The 21420-nt window shown below is 38.2% G+C and overlaps 1 protein-coding gene across 2 annotated transcripts; it reads right to left on the bottom strand.

Annotated features, from left to right (window-relative positions):
• Positions 1-704: 704 nt before the first annotated feature.
• On the bottom strand, positions 705-21083 carry mier3a (mesoderm induction early response 1, family member 3 a). 2 transcript variants are annotated; one of them, XM_077243747.1, is made up of 13 exons: positions 21012-21083; positions 19898-19922; positions 19560-19705; positions 16872-17006; positions 16666-16786; positions 16481-16554; positions 16090-16159; positions 13157-13299; positions 12249-12330; positions 12068-12162; positions 11567-11694; positions 11165-11310; positions 705-3449 (listed from the first exon to the last, which is right to left on the bottom strand). In XM_077243747.1, the coding sequence occupies exons 1-13, from the start codon at positions 21018-21020 to the stop codon at positions 3016-3018; spliced, it is 1608 nt and encodes a 535-aa protein (XP_077099862.1). In that variant the 5' UTR covers positions 21021-21083; the 3' UTR covers positions 705-3015. The 2 variants fall into 2 exon arrangements, with proteins under 2 accessions (XP_077099862.1, XP_077099861.1); XM_077243746.1 differs by lacking the exon at positions 21012-21083 and adding an exon at positions 20919-20961.
• Positions 21084-21420: the final 337 nt, after the last annotated feature.

Here is a 21420-nt window from a genome sequence, read left to right on the forward strand (position 1 = left end):
ACATCAAGGAATTTGTGACCAGGATCAGAAAACAATCAGGATTTTATTTTTATTTTTAAATCTGCACCTTGATTAATAGTTGCTATTTAAAATGTCATAATATTGTATTCTAGACAATACAGTGACACTATCAAGTATTTGACATACATGCATGTGTTATACATTACCAAAAATCCCCTGAAATAAATTCCAGGGCAAAAATATCCACTTTTAATGTTTTCAGAAGCAACTTGCAACACAAATCACATTGCAATAAGAGCAATGACTTTCATATTGATAAGAAACAAAGTTTCAAAGGAATTCGTGTTAATATTTCCACCAGTTTCAATGAAAGTGGAAAAACTTTCAGCAAGTTATGTCCTTTTGTAAAAGAAAATCTGCTCTGAATACTACATTTTTTACTGAGATGTTTATTTACAAGAAAATACATCTGATACTTACAATGTCCCTGCTGTTCCTCTTACCATGAAAACACAAGAGAGGCAGTTAAACCAAATGCCTGAACATTTAGCATGTTCTTTTATCAGATATACTGATAAAATAACTGTGGCAATATCGTAGAAACTCAAATTTCCTCTACAGAGGACTAAAATCAAAGTGATTCAAACAAAACCACGTCAGTATCGTGGTGCAAATAATAAATGAGAGGCATCAGATTTGAGCGACACATGTGAGGTACTTCGATAAACTCATCGACACGGTTATAATATCTCCAGAACTTTATTTCTGGAATGATTTGCCAGTTAAGTACAACATAAAATACAAAATAAAAACCAACAAAACAAGAACAGTGTCTATGTACAAACATTACGAATGATAAAATCTCCTTTTCCAATATTAATTGCCATTTGATTGTCTATTTAACACTATAACTTTATTACAACAAAGTGTTGAAAAACCGAACGTTAACCAACAGCCCCCTTTCAAAAGCAGAAAAGTGAATGAAAACAAATTTTATATCAAACTAAATAAAGCGTAAAACATTCCAAAGGGAAGGTTTTTAAATGTACATTTTTTTCCCTGGAAGCAGACAACCATTACTATGTAACAATTTCAATTAAGCTATTACTTTTTTCTTTTTTTATACAAACTTTAGACATAAATTACTGCACCAACACATTTTCCTAAAGCTCTTTTCATATCTTGGGAGGGACAGGAGAAATGAATTGCACAACCTACAGGATTGAATTGGAGAATATTGTATTTAAATTGATCAATACACATCCTTCAAGTTTGTCAAGACAAAAAAAAATATGAAGAATTCTGTCCGCAGATACAAGGAAACACAATTTTACAGACAAAGCACAAGCCATCCAAAAGATGACCGTCCTGGAAAACGTCCCATCGCATCGACCAGCCCGAAAACCTTCGTACATCATTCGGAAACGTTTTCCAGGTCGATACAACATGCAAGTTTTGAATGAGGGTTAAGGCAACACTGCAAACCGGGCTTCTGCCTTAACCGCGAGACATTCTTGTCATCGTACGAGTTCAGTAAATCCCTAAGATGCGGTAATACTGTACATTCAGCTAGCTCCGCTACTCCCGTGAAGACGACGGCGTCCGGCGAGGGGTACACAACGCTAACACACTACACCCACTTGCAGTTGAGTGAATAAATAAATAAATAACTCTTCTTAAGCAAATCTCTGATGAGGAAACAAACGGTAAAGGAAGTCGAGAAGGCATTCTTGTGGCATACGTAGACTCAAAAGCACAGAGTTTAAATCTTCAAGTTCAAATCTGTTTGCCAAGGAAGGAAAAAATGGGTTTCTGTACATATTTACAAATTATTGCCATATACGAGAGTATGCAAAGTCAAACTCTGAAAAGAAAAAAGCTGGAGGTCAGTGGGGTGACAAAAACGAACAAACCAAGTCAGTTTAATCTGAAAGCGATTCTTGATGCATAGATAACGTCGGGTCAGTGCTTTTTGCGAAGATCAGGTTGTTCTGAAGAAAAGAACGCAGTGAAAGCAGGGATTATGAACAGAAATCGTGTACAACTTTGCATAATTGGTTACTGAAGGGAAAAGACGTAAAACTGCGGGTGGATCCGGTTCCCGCGGTGAGAAGTTCGAGAGTATCCCTGCAAATGTTTTTTCAATAAATAGCGCTCTTGAAATATCAAACAAATGCTCTTGTACACATTCGAGAAAAAAGGAAACAAAACGACATGTGCCAGTAATTTCACAACCATTCTGGGAAACATAAATGCTCAGTCGTGACCATAATGCAGTCCATTGGTCTTCATTGCAATAAATACACCCAGCTGATCAAACGCGCCTGATAAAGCAAGATTACAAAAGAAACTAATAAATATGCAAAAATTCTTAGCAGTGTTTTATAATTATAATACCTCCATAATCATTTAGAACTGTAATTAGGGCCTATATATTTGCTAGAACCACTTTAAATTGTTTGTTGGTTTGTTTGCAGTCTGTCAAAATAGCAGAAAATCTCCCAGGGCCGACCGGAACACCACAACAAACTTTTCCGGGTTTTTGTGCTAAGTGAAAAGGACACCAAAATAAACAGAGCTGCTTCTTCATGGTGCAAAACGAAACAAAAAGTGGTCGTAGAGTAAATGCCGTTCAGACGGCTGGATTGGTGAGCCGAGGCACCTGTAAACACTGATGGGTACCAGAGGAAAGGCTGACCCCTGCTGTCGGCCCAAGGTGGGATCGATCAGTTCTTGATGCGACGACTCCTGTCACAAGTTCAGTTTTACACAGTATTCGGACGTAGACACGTTTTATGACACTTCCAAAAATTCAAGACTGGAAAATAAATGGCTGTATTAACTCTTGAGAAATCAAGATTCAGGTCTGTACAATTAGACATCACTGATGTCATAGTAAAAAAAAAAAAAAAATCTAAAAAGAATAAATCTGTACATATATACACACGTATATAACCTGGAAACAAAATAAACCAATTAGGAGGAGGAATATCCCAGGAAGCGGCTATATACACTATGTTTGATTGCAGCAAGTCCCGTGAGGTTTGTGAGCCTTCACTCTGACTGCAGAGTCGTGTGCTGATGTAGTGTGTGTGCGCCCATGTAGCTGCCGGCCTCGCCAAAGTCACTGACCGAAACCGCCATTTTGGCACTTGTGATATGATGCGTGCGGCCCTCGAAGTCCACGGCCATGTTCCTGCTGCCGACCGAAACGTCGTTCATGAACGGTTCTGACAGACCCAGCTTCAGGCGTTTGGCCGCGGGCCGATCGCAGTCCTCGCCGCACACGTTGATCTGGCTGAGGTCCGAGTGGTAGAAGCCGGTTTCCAGCAGATTGAGGCAGTCGCTGTCTCCGTTGCTGGAGTAGTTGAGCGGCTCTTCGTGACTCAGGGGCCCGCGGTGCAGCCCGTCCAGTGGAGAGAAGTTGTAGGAGTCCAGACAGCTCACATCTGAGGGGTTACACACCGACGCCACCGTGCTCGTCAGCGCTGGAGAGAGGAAAATGGGTTATTTTAAGTATTATTATTATTATTATGTAGTTGAGAGTTAATCTCGTATTCTCACCAAGCCTGCATTTAGTTGATCAAAAATACAGTAAAAACTGTCAAATATTATTACAATTTAAAGGGTTACTATTATGCTTTTTTTTACGTTGAACTTTCTTCAATCTGTAATGCTCTGTACAGCACTTTGATCAACCTTGGGTTGTTTTTAAATGTGCTTTACAAATAAACAATAAATGAATGAATGTTGCAGTTTGAGCATGAAAAAGATCTGCAAAGTCAAGTCCCTCCAGCGGGAGTTCTTCTCTATATCAGTGTCAGTGTTTCTGAACATCCTGAAACGCCTCCATTGTAGTCTTGAGTTTCTTCTGGGAACGAACACGTCACAATATTCCTCATTTAAAGGGCATATTGCAGGTAAAAAAAATTTGAAAATATATAACCTTATATGAAAATACCATATGAAAAGTTAATGCGGGATATAATGTTTTAAAACGAAATAAGGGTACCAATTTAGTAGATAGAGTGAGCGTTTCTTTGACTGCTCGTAAAAAACGTTGTTTTTTTTAAACATCGCGTCATTTTACGTCACGAGAGGGAGTTATGCGTGTGCTCTGCGTCCGCTCAATGCAGAGTAGGTTGGTATTCAGTAAGAGCGGTCGGTAGTTTTTGTATTTTAATTTCGAGTTCGCACGCTGCTGCACAATACACACACATTACCGCGGGATAGCGTGTGTTTATTTCATAAACTGTGGACAATGTTAGCTTATTTAATGTAGCCTATAAATTAACATGTTAAAAAAACGGATAATGACATCTTAGTTATCGGGGTGTAATAATCTGTTTGGTTGTAAAATGTATTACCTGAATGAAATTAAATCAAATGTATCGTCCTGTGGAATCATTCATTCACAGACATCATACGAAGATGTTCAACTAATAAAGATCTTCATCGCTGGCAAAAATATGATGCATTTGCCGATTTGCTTTCACTAGACTGTACTGTAGGTCCACGGCCACTTCATCCAACGTTCTTGATGTTCTTAAATCTTCCTGTTACGACTGAGTCCAGTGTGAATTGAAAGCGCTTCAGTGATTCAGTGCGTGCAGGATGTTAACTCAATAACTACAAAAGTTATCAGACAATAGATTCTTTATTGCTCCATCACTTAACACAGCCACTCTACCTCTCATAGAACGCCAGACTGAACAACAACTGAATAAACCGCGCTCACCCATAAAATGGTGCTCTTCACACATGCGCAGTAAAAGAAACATGACTTAACAATCTCCCTCTTTTTTTTTTATATAAAAAAAAAACTGTTCAAGATATAACATAAGCATTGGTTATTATTATAACAGGATAACCGGTTAACTTAAGTACCTCAGTTTAAATGTCTAGACATTGACAAAACATAAGCAAATCCATTCAGTGCTTAAGATAGCAAACACCTGTGCTCAGGGCTTTCAGAAGGCCAAGTGCAGATGCACCCTTTTTGGTCAAGCAGTTAGCTAGCTGCTCTTTAGTGGCTGACCACAAGATCTGCTGAATAGTTCCAGAGTGTATAAGCTCCTTCATACTACTGATTTCTAGGCGCAGTCTCTTTTCGGTTACAGATTTTGTAGATTTGAGAGCATCAAGAAGAGAATGATTGTCTATTACACACACAATAGGCACATTGATGCATGAGCAGCAACCAGTGGTAATCTCAGAGTATAATGTAGCGAGGAAAACTGCACTGTCAACTCCATCTGCAAGTGCCAAAGTCTCTCCCGCTAAGGTACTCCGTACAACTCTTCTGATCCGTTTTGACTGCCAAGTTATAGGAGAAAATTTTCCATTTTCCCCCATAAGCATGATGAAATGACCACCCTGTGTACCACCGTCCGGATGATTTCCCATTGAGGAATCACTGTACACCACCAATTTAACTGAACTGTTTTCCCCTAAGTACTGAAACCTTAAGATGACCTCTTCTGATTTCAGTTTTCTGATAAGTTTATTTGCACAATGCAGGGTCTGAACGGTAGCATGCTTTGTGTTAGATGCCAACATGGATATGTCATATATAATGTCAGGACGACTTTGCCTGGCAACCCACAATATTTGTCCAATCTTTGATTTTAACATTTCCATCTCAACATCTGTCAATGACGCCTCACGTTGTGTTGCTCTGGTGGAATCCACTGGGATGGGTTGCAGATTTTTTATGTACGTTCCTTGTTGTACTTGTATTTCATCGTCCTTAGAATGTACTTCTATTCCAATGTAGCTGAAACTGTCATGTTCTTCCCGTCCGACTTGAAAGGCAGCTTTCAACTGAGGAATGATATTTATGGAGAATGCATCTGTACCACCCCAAATAAAGTCATCCACATGTGACGCAAGAATCCCCATCACCTTGCAGGAATCATCCACCCAGTAGAATACTGCTGGATCTACCTTTGACACGGTAGCTCCCAATTGTTGCATGGTGTCTTTTACTCTATTCTACCAGAATAAAGAAGCATCTGTTAGGCCATAAACACATTTTTTCAACTTCCATATGGTTCCTTTGTTCTGCACTTCTTGTGGTGGGCGAATGTAAATATCTCTAGTTAACTCTTTCCCTTGTAAAAAGGCTGCTTTAATGTCCATGGAGTTTAGCTGCCATTTATTTTGACATATTACTGCCATGATCATTTTAAGAGACTCTGAGGCACATGTAGGTGAGTCTTTGGGAAGGTCTTGAGTGTTCATTTCTTCAAAGCCTCTCGCCACTAGTCTGGCCTTACGTACAACTCCAGCAGTCGTTTCTTTAAGTGTGCACACCCACCTCGTGGAGATGCACTTCTGGCCTTCATCTTTCACTTCTTCAAAGACGTTATTTCTCTTCCAGGTGCTTAGTTCTGTATTTTTTTCATGCGTGAAGAGATCATCATGTACTATCAATATATCTTCATCATTGTAGTCAGTGCTCAACTTAGCATGTTCGGATGGAATCACCTGAACATTGTCCATTTGTCCTAGATTGACTGATGCAGTTGTGCCAGCAGTTTCCTCATGCTCACTGAACTGCAAATTGTACCAGTTTTTGTGTTTGCCGGTTGCCTTTCCTGCTCGGCCGAGGATTTTTCCAGTATGGATTTGTCCACTTTGAGTATCTGTGTATTTAACTATTTGATCTTTTTTCAGGCTTAGACCTTCACAGTTCGTGGATGAGCAGGTTTGTGGCGTGTGGGATTGATAAAGACTATCACCTCCAGGTAGCACTGATGCAGAAAGTTCACTGACATCTTCAGCATTGATGGGTTCGTTATTTTCTGTTGCCATTTCCTCAGTTTCACTTTCAGTGTCACTAAGATCTGCTGCTGGTGGTATTGTGGGATTTTCGTTTTTTTTTTATTTGTTCCCTTTCTGTCTCCTCCAGGTTTGTTTGTGGGTCATCCACCTTTCTTAGTCTAGACTGATGCACCCGAACATAGGTTCCACCATGCCTGACAAATACAACCACACTATCTTGGCCTATGACCACACCTGGACCTTTCCATTCATTACAATCTACTCGCCTATAATACACTTTGTCCCCCGTTTCATATCTGTCATCAATGGACCGCAGTTGCTTACGAAGGGCTCTTCTAATTCTCTCTGAGCATTCGGCTTCTGTGAATGCTGTTCTCATTGCATGTAGTGTGGTGATTTGTTTAGCTATCCAACTACTCATACTTGTTTCTAGAGCTGGAGGCTTATTGGTGAGGACTGAGGGAAGATTCGGGTTCTGCCCAAACACTAACTGGTAGGGACTGTAACCATGCACATTGTGCATGGAGTTCTTTGCCATTAGTGCCTAATCTAGAGCTGTCTTCCAGTCACAGTTGTTGTCCCTCTTCAGTTTCAGCAAAATTTCACTTAGGGTCAGATTGTGCCTTTCAACAAGGCCATTGCTCCATGGACTGTACGCTGCCGTTGTTTTGATTTCAATGTTAAACTTTTCAGCCATGTCCTTCATTTTGTCATTATTAAATTCACCTCCATTATCACTAAACACTCTGCATGGGGGACCATGAACACTTATCCAGCAGTGAATAAAGTGCTTCACTATCTCTTTTGGGTTCTTTGTGGTGACGATACTCCCTGCACTGAAGCGTGTGAAATGATCAATAGCATGCAAATACCATACTCCATGCTCAAGCTCATGTAAGTCCACAGCCACAGTCTCATTATAGGCTGATGCCATAGGCAAACCCACTACAGGCTTATGTTTTGGCTTGCTGTATCTGGTACATGTATCACAGTTTTTAACAATGGTCTTGAGAATTGTGTTGCTTTCATCATCGTGATTACCTGAGCAGGCCAGTAATTTTTGCAGTCTATCAGCTGAAGCATGTCCAAATTGTCTGTGTAGTTTCAATAGGACTGTCTCCCTTCTTTTGTTGCCATCTTTTCTGTCACAGCAAGAATTTCATTTTCATTGTGTGTCTTGTTCTCACTTGTCTCCTTTTCATCTGGATGACTGTCTTCTCTCAAATTTACACAGTAATGTCCTGACGATGTTAGTTCAAGTTTAACAGGTTGTTTAAACATCGTTGCTTTGTCACGTGCAATGTCCAGAACTGCACTTGCTCTTTTCAATGAAGTCTTGCTTAAAAGCATTGGTATTTCTGCAGGAACAACTTCTGTCTCTATTTTGCATCTGGTATGTCCTATCCTTGCTGGAATGGTAACTTTCCTTGTGGAATAAACAACCTTGCCATCACCAAATCTGAAAGGTCTTGCACTTTGTTTGTCATCTATTTTCAGTAACTCACTCTGTGGCAGCCCACTTGTGTAATCTTCAAGCCATTTTTCTCCACACACAGTTCTTGTACAGGCTGTGTCAATCACAGCTGATCCTAAAGCCTCCACCATGAAAATTTCTGTGTTAGACAAAGATTCATTTGAAAACAAAGTGATGTTACATTCTTCAACGTCATCTTTTAGTCCTTCATCTTTTGTCAGTCTTACATGTTCCTTTTTATTTGGACAGTCCTTTGCCCAGTGATATGTGCTTTGGCAAATCGCACATTTCGTTCTTCTTCCATATTTATCAAGAGGGTTTGTGCCTTGAGCTATGGTTTGGGGTTGTTGCGTAGTGTTAGACTTGTGTCCCCGTTTTCCTGAATATCTCGTGTAATAGGCAGTGTCACCATCTGTGTTTTGTAGCACACTGCCGCCCTCTCATGGTGAAGTAACGTTATCTCCAAAAATTCTTTTCAAGGCTGATTTCATATCAGTGAAACAAACGCTAGAGCAAGCTGTAAGTGCTAACTGTTTATCTTTAACAGTAAGTCCGGCAGTATCAAGTATCTTAAAGGCTAGTACGCCATCAGGAAGCTCCATTTTGAACTTACGTAGCCTGTTGTATCGACGTTCGAACTCGACGATGTATTCCACCATAGAAACACCGCTCTCTCTAGTGATCCGGTCAAACTCCGTGTACGTCTTTTTCTTCTTTTAAAAATACAGAGTCCAACTTCGCTATGAGTTTTTGCATTCCCGTGTCGTCATTCAAATCCTCAGCGGAAATTTCCAGAGCACTGTCCCTTGCTCTGCCCGTTAGTGACAGAGTAACTGCCAAGGCTTGTTTTTTCTTTTCCAGGTCAGTAACGCGTCTCCAAATTTCAATCTCATTTTTCCAACTTTCATAAGCCGTCTTCTCGTCAAACGGTGGGGGATTTTTGTAATTCCCAGCAGCAGCCATCCTCTGCTACCAATGTTAAGTCAATAACTACAACAGTTATCAGACAATAGATTCGTTATTGCTCCATCACTTAACACAGCCGCTCTACCTCTCATAGAACGCCAGACTGAACAACAACTGAATAAACCGCGCTCACCCATAAAATGGTGCTCTTCACACATGCGCAGTAAATGAAAGATAACTTAACACAGGAAACTGAAAAGATAATTCAAACTGATTTGCGAACCGTATTAGACAGATCTGACAACTTCTTTGATGAAGTCTTTGAACAGAATCAACTCAAAAGTTGTTTTGATTTGACATTCTGATAGAGGACAGTCCCAACATTAAATACACCAATTTTGGTGTCTCTAAGTCATTGCCTCTAGCGCCACCACCTGTCCAAAATTTCACTTTTATTATGCTAATAACTTAGTAACCGTAAGGCCTATCGACAAAATTCTTTTTTCCTCTGATTCCTGAGCTCATGACGATTCGATTGCACCCTATGACATCATATTACATCATAAAAATATGACCGCCATTTTGAATTGTACAAAAAACCTACTTTTTCAAACTCGTCCTAGACGGTTTGTCCGATTTTCACCAAAATCGCACCAGATCATCTTCAGGCAGTGGGGACAAAAAGTTATGGAATTCAAGTTGATTCGTCAAACCGTTTTCGATAAACGCACGAAAAAATTTTACGTAGCGCCTGCGAAAACGGACGTAAGGCTGTATCTCCGCAACGTGATTCATTTGTGAATTGAGCATAGCTCATGCCCATAAAAAAGATACAGCGCGCTTGGAAGAAACTACGCATTTAACAACATGTAGGCTATTGCATTAAAAAAAAGTAACGAGAGGAACGTCGCCCAACGCAACAAAGTAAAAGTACAGTTTTTTCATTAGAAATGTACTTGAGTTAAAGTACCCACAGTTAAATCTACTCTTAAAAGTACAATTGTACATTGTGAGCAAAGTGTATATCGTTAGCGAACGTGTATATATCTATAAGCTAACACTGGTCTCTCACAAAGACAGCTGTCCTGTTTTCCACTGGTTCTCACACACACCTCAGTGTGCCTCCTCTGACCGTTGTTCTGTCTAACATTAATCCTGGCCTGTCCCTGCTCTCTCGGCAGCAGAGCAGGCTCATAATTGTATGGCTGTGTCCGTCATACGAGTAAGTATGAACAATTTCCGTAAGCGTCCCAAATGTCATTGCGATCCATTGTTTTCCTGTTGTTTGAATAGACCGCTCTCCCTCCCGTTACGTCACGCCCATTTTCAGATGCGAAAGTAAAATTTTATCACAAAAACGACTCCAGAAGCCAATGTAGCGTATTTATATGTATATTTTAAAGAAAATCTATATCCTACATTATTTTTCTATACATTGACACGTTGGGTCCTGCAACCTGCCCTTTAAATAATTAATTCGCAGAATAAAGGGGCGGGACCTGGTTGAGTTAGTTAGTAGTGTGTTGAAACTCACTGTTATGGTAAGGGGCGGGACATTTCCCAAACACGCTCAAAACGGTCGACCAATCACAACACACTGGTCCAACCGACCAATCGGAGCACAGTGTGCTTTTCAGAAGGAGGGGCTTCATAGAGACAGGAACTAAAAAGAGCGTTAATGAGAGACTGGGAAGAGAGGAGCTGCAACTGTCAAGTATGGGAAAAATTGTGTTTTTTTGTAAAATTCAAACATTAAAACCTGTTCTAGTAGAGCCCAAAAACAAAATCAAGGGCATAATACTTTCTATGTTTTCTATGTGAATATATTTTAAAATGTGATTTATTCCTGTCACATAAACCTTCAGAAATCATTCTAATATTCTGATTTGCTGCTCAAAAAACATTTCTGATGTTATCAATGTTGTGCTGCTATATTTTTTTGTGTGGAAACTGCCACCACTGCTATAATCTCAAAATGGATGATAAATGACTAAAAAGTAAACGCATGTCTACAAACGTTAAAATTTGTTGCCATACCGGAGAGGTCACTGGCTGTGATGGAGTTGAGAAGGTTGAGCTGTTGTTCGGTTGGAGGCTCAATCCTGCCACTGCTACTGGAACACACAGAAGCAGATCCGTCCACCAGACCCTCGGCCTCATCCACCAACCGGTCCATCAGATCCCTGCAGGAGAGAGGAGAGAACAGCCTTCAACATTTACATCTAATCATTTAGCAGACGCTTTCATCCAAAGCGACCTACAAATTAGGAGAGCAATAGAAGCAATTAAACCAATAGGACAACAATATGCAAGTGCTGTGATCTGAACTTCAAAGTTCATAAGCATGAGACAGATTTATTCGGCTCGCTTATAATTGTCTATTATGATGTATCAGGTTCACACTGAACAGTTATAACAGAAGATCGTTACTGAACTCACGTAACACCAGGATAACTGCTGAACTTCTTCTTCCCAAATCTGTTTTGCTGGACGAAAAAGTCAAATCGCTCTGACTTCTTCCACATATAGTAAAACGCAACACACTCTGCCACCGTCCGTGTGTTGACCTTGAAAATAAACAATCAAAGAAAAGTTACCACATAACATAATCATCAAGCATTACTTGGTGCAATATGATGCAAAACATTTCACGAATACTCATTTCAATTACATTATAGCCTGACATTATTTTAACCAATCAAATCCTAAAGGATAAATCAGGCCCCATCCTATTATATAATTCCACAGAATATTAATACTACTTCTGAATATTCATAATATGTTAACTTAGAAATAGAAATGTGTGTATACAATTTGTTAATAGAATTTCATGCTTTAATATGAGTGGCATCTCATTTATTTAAATCCTGCCTCAAATTTTAAACATCTAAGACAACCTTGTTTAGGATCAAAAAAGCATGAGAAAAGACGCCATCTTACTTTGTGTTTCTGAATGAGGTGGAAGTTCTTCTCATACAACAGAAGAGCATGTTCAAAATTTCGGCATTCTTCTTCCGACCACGGGAGCATCTCATCTAAATAAAAAATTATTTTAAAAAAAAATCAAATTATTTAGTTTACAACACTGAGATGATAAAACAACGGCATTATTTCCACTTACCCTTTAAGGATTTGTCATTGCTGCGATACCGTTCCAGAGCTTCCGGGACGTTGTAGTTACACTTTAAAAGCTCATATAAGGCCTAGAGAGAACAAACATATGACATATGGTTTGATAAGAAAAATGGATATATGGCTAATGTCCTAATAAATAATACTTAGAAAAACAAACGCAAAAACTGTATTTGTGTCAACAGTAAGACAATAACTTCATAACATAAGAGCAGTCTTATGATGAACGTAAAGAGTTTGAGACGTGTGAGATCTCAGGTGTGATCTCACAAGATCTCTCTGTCAGCAGCGGCTGCTCTTAAAGGGACAGTACACAGTAGCAACTAATTATCTCTGACGTTAAAAGTTAATCAAAGAACAAAGGGAAAAAACTCACTGCTCTTGACTAAAGAACTTTTGTAACTTTAACAAGGATTGGTCTATATATAATTTAAAATGTATGCAGCACAGACTGTTTAATAACTTTATTCAATTTCTGTATATGTCCTACCTGTTAGACAGGAAGTTATATTTTTTGAAGCCTAATAAATGTTTTTAAAAAATTGATAGTTTTCAATTGTAATGACTGAATCACTGTAATGTTGGATGGCTAGAATTCATGATGACTCATGAAACCATTTGTTTATTATATCGCAATCGCAATATTGACCTCAATCTCAATATGACATTTTCCCCAAATCGTGCAGCCCTAATGCATTTTAAGTTACTAGTTATATTGTTATAAAGATCTCATTGAAAGCTTTCAGAACTTCATCTTAATTATCCATATGAATATAAGCTTCTGCACAGCACTATTCAGAACTGTTCGGTCAAATCTATTTAGTGGACATGGATAACAGCCCATCAAGTTTAATGACTGTGTTTGGGTCGTTTAAAACACTGATCTGTGATATTCACCTGCTCATTGTCTTTGACCAGAGAACATTTGCCTTCTCCGTCCATCTTTCCATCCGCTCTGAGAGCGTCCTGCAGGAAGCTTTTGACTTTAGACTCGGGTAATATGTCCGGCTGCCACAGCAGCTGATCATCCTCTGCGTACACTGAAGAACAGATTACAGGAAAACACATTCATTTGAGAGGAACTGCGAAAAAACATCTCTAATGAACAAACAGTTGACTCAATCATCAGCATGTTATTCCAAATAATAAAAATGTTATCTTTCATCAATCAAATATTATCTCCAAAACAACTTTTATTCTTGCATAAAAACAATGCGGACGACAGATGTGTGACATTATAGCCTGACATTTTTAACCAATCAAATCTCAACGAATAAAATCAAGTCCCAACCAATATTTTTTTGCACAGAATTCCCTGTTTCAATAACAGGGTTTTTCCTGCACTGATAATATTTTGGCAGGAACTAAACTGAAGCTTTGACCCGCCAAATATTTATTTGATAATTTAATGTGATGATACCTGCCGATCTGCAGTACCGGTATCCACTGATAACTGACTGCTTTAAAACGCTCACTTGAGTGTTTGTGTAAATGCTCTGTGAAGATCGTCAAAGGTTTCTATTTACAACGCGCTTTTGCAGTGCTGAGCTTTGAGCGCACGAATGCAATGGCCAATTAGGCATGTTTAAGTTAGTTAAAATCAGCTTGACGCTGCTCAAAATCACGATCAAGAATCCTTTCATTATAACCAGCAAGGTGATGACACGACGTCAATAAGAGATTCACTGCACTTTGTAGACAGCTTCATTTATTATTATAACGAGTTTTCACAAGAGTGCAGCTTTGTGTACCTCGCGTTGTAATTGACAGCTACAGTGACTATAACAGCAGCGATCTCTGCTTGTTTTGTGTATAAAACATATACATACATATATATATATATTCCATGCTGCTAACTAAACATTGCTAAGTTTCTGGATTGACAACCATATTTAAATGCACGATTGAATCTGATTGATGATAACCATAGCAATGAACAGAACAAAACTATATGATACTGTCAAATTTGGGAGTGTAAAATAGACCTCACACTTTTTCTAATCTTGTGTTACTTTGTTGTTAATTTTATTACTAACTTATTTTTTATTAATAACTTTTTACTAACACTGTAACCAGTGACTTTTTACATATAAAATTGTATTTTTAAAAATAAAATAGTTAAGCACTTTGTTTATGATCCGTTCTGACAGTGAGTTTTATATTTCAGAATAAATAGGATAAGTTAACATTACAAACGGTATCTATGCTATTAGGGCTGGACAATAATTCAATATCAATATATATCGCGATATTTTTTTTTTTCGATAACGGTGATATGATTTTTAAACACATTTTCGATATTTCAATATACATAGCAGCATTTGTCACTGACTGACGTTAGGCGCGCAGCCGTCAGAAAGAGCAGAACACAATTGGTTACTTTCCTGATGACGTACACCACAGACACGCAGCCACCACTGCTCAGAGCAGCGGATCTCCAACGCGGCAAGTTTCAGCCACAGAATGAGCGCCCCTGACCGCAATGCAAATGTGACTGAACGAGCTTCCACAAGTGAGGAGAAAGCAGACGAAATAGTTGATAAGAGAGGAAAGACTTATTCAGTGGTATAAATTCAGTGGTGTTTCGGTGTTTCAGCGTGCTGCAAAATGTGCCGGAGTGTGACTGCCGAGTCCGACTAGCAGCGGGAACACATCAAACGAGGATCAGGAGATAGACTGTGCCGATGCGCGCGTCCGCGGCCAGGAACGTTGCGTCCACACTCTAAAAATAGCTCACCGAAAGTTCTAATGAGCAGGTATCGCTCCCTGTGAATGTCCTGACGCGCGCACACACACGCACACGACGCGCAGAATCCAGTTCTCTTTCTTTAGCGCTTGAATAATAACACATACATTTATGCCAAAATTTCCGTTTTGTCAATTGTATCCTCACAAGAACAGTCTAAATGAGTTAAATAAAATCTTAAATGAAAGTTAAGAGTAGCCTAAATGAGAAAATTAAATGCATAAGATTTTTGACTTTATAAAATGATTATCTCAAGTCTTGAAAAAAGTAAGACATATTTTTGTTATACATAGTTTAGTAGCCTACTTTTATTTTTGGCAGAATTTATCATTATAATCAACTTAATTATTTCCTGGATTTTGTAACACCATATTCCCTAAATTTATGTAAATGCAGGAAATGGGATTTAAATCGGAAAAAAATTCCCCCATTTTGTGTACCAAATGTTGCACAAATGTTATGGCAAATGTAAATTTAAAAACAGAAATGCATTGCCATTTTACGTATTACATTTCAAACGGAATATTGCTACCCATATGCTTTCATAGTCTTGTAGCAGGTATTGAGAAGAGAATATTATTGTTATGATGGGTTATTTCATTGCTTCATGTAGTTTGTTATGGTGCAGTAGCGAAAGACTCCAGCAGATTTCATAGACTTGGCAAATTCATTTTTCAGAAGATTGTAGGAACAGACATCTGTTATGGGCGTTCTTGGCATTTTTTCTGAGGCTTTTATATTGTTCATATCGATATCCGAATTATATCGTATCGACCGAAATTAAAAAATATATCGTGATATAAAATTTGGCCATATCGTCCAGCCCTGTATGCTATTATTTTGGATTTATTGTCAGTACTGGGCTTGCCGTTCACATAAGTCTCGGTACTGTGTGTGTGTGTGTGTGTGTGTGTGTGTGTGTGTGTGTGTGTGTGTGTGTGTGTGTGTGTGTGTGTGTGTGTGTGTGTGAGTGTGTGTGTGTGTGTGTGTGACCATGATTAAGACATAACATGTATACAATAGGTTCATGGCGATTTCTGGTTTATGTAAACACTGACCCAAATCTGTACTTGTTCTTGCTCACCTTTTTCCTGGTCATTATAACAGGTAAGAGCAGGAATTTCTGCCTGGTATTCAAATCCCACCATGATCTCCTGTGAAAGTAACAACAAAGTTAATAAAATATACACTTATTTGTCTGACATACATAAACGATAGGACACAACCCATTTTTAATTACAAACTCTGATTGAGTCCAGTCAAGTCACCTTTATTTATATAGCGCTTTTTACAATACAGATTGTTTTAAAGCAGCTTTACAGAGATAACAGGAAAATAATGTTTTAATAGTATGGTTAAATATAAAATGAAATGTCCCCAACTAAGCAAGCCAAAAGCCAATGGCGACAAAGGCGAAAATTGAGACAGTAAAAAGCTATTTGGTTCTGTAGACCACGTTTAACAAAGTTCTTCACCTTGCGAGAGTCTTCAGGGTTCAAACCATCATCCTCACCCTCAGATTCTTTGTCTCCATCATAAACCACATTAGCTGGAAAAGAACAATCAAAAATGAAAATTAAATACTCAAATTAAAACTGGAGAAAAGGCCACACTTTCATCAGTGATATCAAACACACAAAAACAACATCTATGTGCTTACAGCGAAGAGTTCTTGGGAAGAAATCATTGGTTTCGTGTGACGTCACAGATGGTGTGAGGTCATCGGCAGAAGATTGTGTTTCTTCATCGTCTCCAGAGAGCAAATCTTTAGCGATTTCTTCCTGTTACAAGACAAAATTACATTAAAAATGTCAAAGGAAGAAATAAAGCATTTAAAAAAAAAATTATACATACATATATATTTACTTTATCTAACGTCATGTCAGGGAGCTCATCGGTCAGCTCTACAGACGAGCTGTCCGCACTTGACCCTCCGACAGCGCTGTCTGCTGCTTCATATCTGTATAACGCTAGCAGCTCTTCCAACGGCATGTTCCCCTCCTGTGAGAAAGAGTTTTGCTTGAGATCCAATGGTTTATCACTGAAAATCACTCGTACGACTACAGAATGATGCATAATATGTGTGATCACATCAGTACTGGTTAAATTTAACAGACATTATTACATGGATAAATGTACACAATGTGTGTTTTTATAATGTCAGCATGGTTATAATTGTTACTTGCCACAATTAGGGATGCTAACGATTAATCAGCAATCAATTAATTATCGATAATTTAAGTGATGAAACGCATCAATGGTCATCATTTGATGTAGTTTTGAGGAGCAAGCGGCTCACATGCAGTGGACACGCAAGGACAAATTAAGTGAACACACTGTAGTTACATACTCTTAATGTCTTAATGGGTACGCCTCAATCAGATCACGAGTTCAGAAGTCAGGGCACTGATGAAGTCTGACAATGCACCATGAAAACCAGGGAGCATCAATGCACACTATATTCTCTTAAAGGACAACTCCGGCGCAAAATGAACCTTTTCCTCTAATTACACACTGGTACATAGTCAACCGTTCTCTGAGATTTGTTTTCATGATTATCGAAAGTAAAGAGTTTTATCTCTAAAAACTGTTTAACTTATAACACTAGTATATAGGGCATAGAGTAATGAAAATAAAAATCGCTAGTTAATACCACTAACAAGGCTCAAAATAGCCCAACACTAACATGGTGGCATAAGGAGGGTCTCTACCTGCAAACCGAAGCATTGAGAACTTTGTAAGTGTACAGACAGTTTAATAAGAAGATACTTTATAAAGACAGTACACTTCGCGTATACAGGCAGGAGCCATCTTTGGAAAACAGTCTCGACCAGTCGAATCATGAACGCCGAGCCAGTGCGCTGGTGAGATGTGAACGAGCCAGAAGTTGTGATAAGGTGAGAAGAAAATGGTTCGTGTTTGTGCTTTTCCCGGCTTTTCACATCTCACCAGCGCACTGGCTCGGCGTTCATGATTCGACTGGTCGAGACTGTTTTCCAAAGATGGCTCCTGCCTGTATACGCGAAGTGGACTGTCTTTATAAAATATCTTCTTATTAAACTGTCTGTACAATTACAACGTTCTCAATGCTTCGGTTTGCAGGTAGAGACCCTCCTTATGCCACCATGTTAGTGTTGGGCTATTTTGAGCCTATTTAGTGGTATTAACTAGCGATTTTTATTTATTTTTAAAACAAATCTCAGAGAACGGTTGACTATGTACCAGTGTGTAATTAGAGCAAAGGTTCATTTTGCGCCGGAGTTGTCCTTTAACGCAGTGGTTCTCAAACTTTTTTCGTCGCACCCCCCCCTTACATTTTTTTTTACCACACCCACCCCCAAAATTTAATAAATAAAAACGGAAAGATTTTTTAAATAAAAAAAAAAACGTGCAATGAAAAACACCTGCAATAGTTTCACTTTGTAATGTCATTATTTCATATAACAGTAAGAGAGAATAATAATACAGTGTTATAATAATAATAATAATATTGCAGTGATGAGCAATATATAAAAGCGCAAATATATGACAGCTTTTGACAGCACCTCACGTCACAAGCTCAGCTTCTTGTTCGTCTTTTCACCTGAGTGGCGAGTTCACAATAGCAGCTTGAGTTTCAGTCCGCTGAAGAAGTGCTTTTCTACGGCGAGCAACTTCTATGTTGGGCTTGTTCCAGCGGTGACAAGTCAACGGTCTGAAGAAGAACGATTCAGTATGCGGCTGGGTTTTTTTCTTTTTTTCTGCTGATCTCCTGCGCCCCCCTGCAGTTTCCTTGCGCCGCACACTTTGAGAACCACTGTCTTAACGGAAGTTCTGAAGCGCGAACCTCAAATCACGTGAGCTAACTCGCTATATATAATGACAAGCGACATATGTTTTTTTTTTTTTTACATGTCAGCACAAACATATATCGATAGACAGGTAATGAACATAATCTAGCTAACATTTATAATTTATTTACGGCTGACATGTTGCATATTTATGTAACAAGCTTATTTATCATAAAGTACTTTAAATAACATTACAATTAAATCGGCTCGTTCGAGATAAGCTGCACTACTAAATAAAAACACAGGATCTGCTATAGTTTACTAATGTTTCACGAAGTTACAAACAAAACATGGTGCAAAAGCATCATGTTTACACGGGCGACGGTGGCGCTTTTTCATACAAAAACTTGGTAAAATCTGGTCTCTTACTGAAACAAATATGCTTGTATTCTGCTAGCTGAGACCTTTCAACGATGTGACAATGATTTTACAGATCACATTTTCGTGTAAAGCATTTTTTGTTTCACGCTATGAAAATAGAGCACTTCTAATATGTCACCAAAATTAAGTAATGGTCATATTCCCTATATTCACTGTAAAGCCAAGCTTCTAAGTTTAAACGACACTTATTTGGTTAAGCAACATGATAACTTGGTAGGTTAACGATTAATCAATTAATTGACCATTGGAACTTTATTTTAATTGACAACCCTACCCACATTATAAATATCATCATCCCTAAATGAGAGCGACATGTGCATTGGGCAAAAGAATGAAGGCAAACCTTTTCCAGATCCGCGATTTCTGAGCTCCCGCTTGACTCGCCATCCCTCATCTCCTCTTCTTCTAACGTACGTTCATCATCATAATCGTGCACCAGCATGTCTGCCGTCGGGTCAAAATCGTGATCTTCCGATGACAAAGAGCCAACTGTAAAAATCAAATCAATTCATAATTATTGAATGCAAATATGAAATATTATTACAAAAATATTATTTTATTATTTATTAATATTATTAACATTTATATTTATTACATGCACATGCATATATATACACACACAAATATTTTATCAATAATATATAAGTAAACATTATTTAATATATTTAGAGGACAAATTACCTGGGCTTGTACTTCCCAAGGAAGCCTAAAAATTACAAAGAGAAAGTGTGAGGTTTGGGGAATTTACAGCATTGTTTAGAACAAGTCCCTTAACAAAATGTTACTATAATTTCCACGAAATTACCATAGCTACAATTATTATTACTGTTGCAAACCCATATTAAATAGGCTATATATATATGGAATTTACTTAAAAATGTGTAATAAGTTTCCAAAGTCTTTTAGTTTTTTTAGTCCTGATGAAAGTGGAGGCTAAAAAATTACCACAATTTAAAAATCGTAACACTCACTGTAATCTATAGTAACAGTAAACGTTTGAATATAAAATTGGGATGAATAGTAATTCAGATATGAATAATGATAGCCTGCTCTGCACTGACCAATGAAGATGAATAAAAAAATGAATTAGTCAAATGTCATTGAATACAAAAATATATATATGAATGGACAAAAATCATTCCTTAAAATAATTAAAATAAAACAGTTGACTCCTCATTTGTACTTTTTAAATCCGCAGTTTACATTAGAAAATAATACAGAGTTTGTGAGGGTCACTAACAAGCCAAATAAATGACCAATATTTATTCAGGTGTTCCGTGTCTGTTAAACAAAATATAGCTATGTTGAATTATAAATTATAACGTATTTTATTGTAAAATTAAACAAAAAATGGTTTGATGTCGCCACTTCACAGCATCAATTCGGTACTGCAGCAATAGGGGAAAATCACTCAATTACTCTTTAAAATCACACAGAAGTATACAGACGAAAAACGGCAATATTAAAGCAGTAAAAATATTTTGTAAAAGCGCAAAATAACAAAAAAAAATCATTTTCAGTACTAACTAACCATCGCAACGCGCTCGACGCTACTCGCAGCTCCGCTCAGTCAGATCTGACGCCCGCTCTGAACGCTCGACGCTAAAAGAGGCCGATCGTCGTTTAAAACACTCGTTTTGACGCCCAATATCGCACGTATCTCCGACAAACCATCCTCTATCCAAAGATAAGGCATAATTACACGTAATCAGTAATAGAAATTCCAAACTAATGTACTGTGGTGAAAGAAATTGGCGACAAAATTATGACGCCTTCCCCCAATTTTCCAACTTACCTCCGCCATCTTGGTACCTTTCGACTCTAAACCGGGTTTACGACGGAGCCCGGATTGACGTTGCAAGCCAATCGCGATAGACTATTTCTGCAGGTAGGCTCTGATTGGCTGACGCGTTTAATACGCACGACAAGCAGGGCACAGGATTGGCTGCTAGGAGCGAGCTTGGTTGACGTCGAAATACTGTATTCCAATGAGTTTCATTACCTGAGCATTCATTAGGATGTTTTAAAATACACAAAATAAGTCGTGTTAAATGGATTTTTTTAAATTATTATTATTATTTTAAAAACATATAGGATGAACTGACTGTTTTTTGTTACAGATTTTTTAATTGTCGCATTCTAAGATTATGCAAATAAACACAGAAACTTGTTCAAGGAGTTATTGCAAGGATTTTACTTAAATG

This window comes from Siphateles boraxobius, unplaced genomic scaffold, assembly GCF_051911475.1.
Source record: "Siphateles boraxobius isolate OS27281-9 unplaced genomic scaffold, OSU_SipBor_1 25, whole genome shotgun sequence".
In the NCBI taxonomy this organism is placed as follows: Eukaryota; Metazoa; Chordata; class Actinopteri; order Cypriniformes; family Leuciscidae; genus Siphateles; species Siphateles boraxobius.

Bases quoted from the DNA above. Each gene is read 5' to 3' on its own strand.
- mier3a (XM_077243747.1), bottom strand. The intron at 17,007-19,559 runs GTTTGCCTTCAT...TCTTTCTCACAG, and splicing joins AAATCGCGGATCTGGAAAAG to GAGGGGAACATGCCGTTGGA. The intron at 12,331-13,156 runs GTGAATATCACA...TGTTCTCTCTAG, and splicing joins TGGTCAAAGACAATGAGCAG to GCCTTATATGAGCTTTTAAA.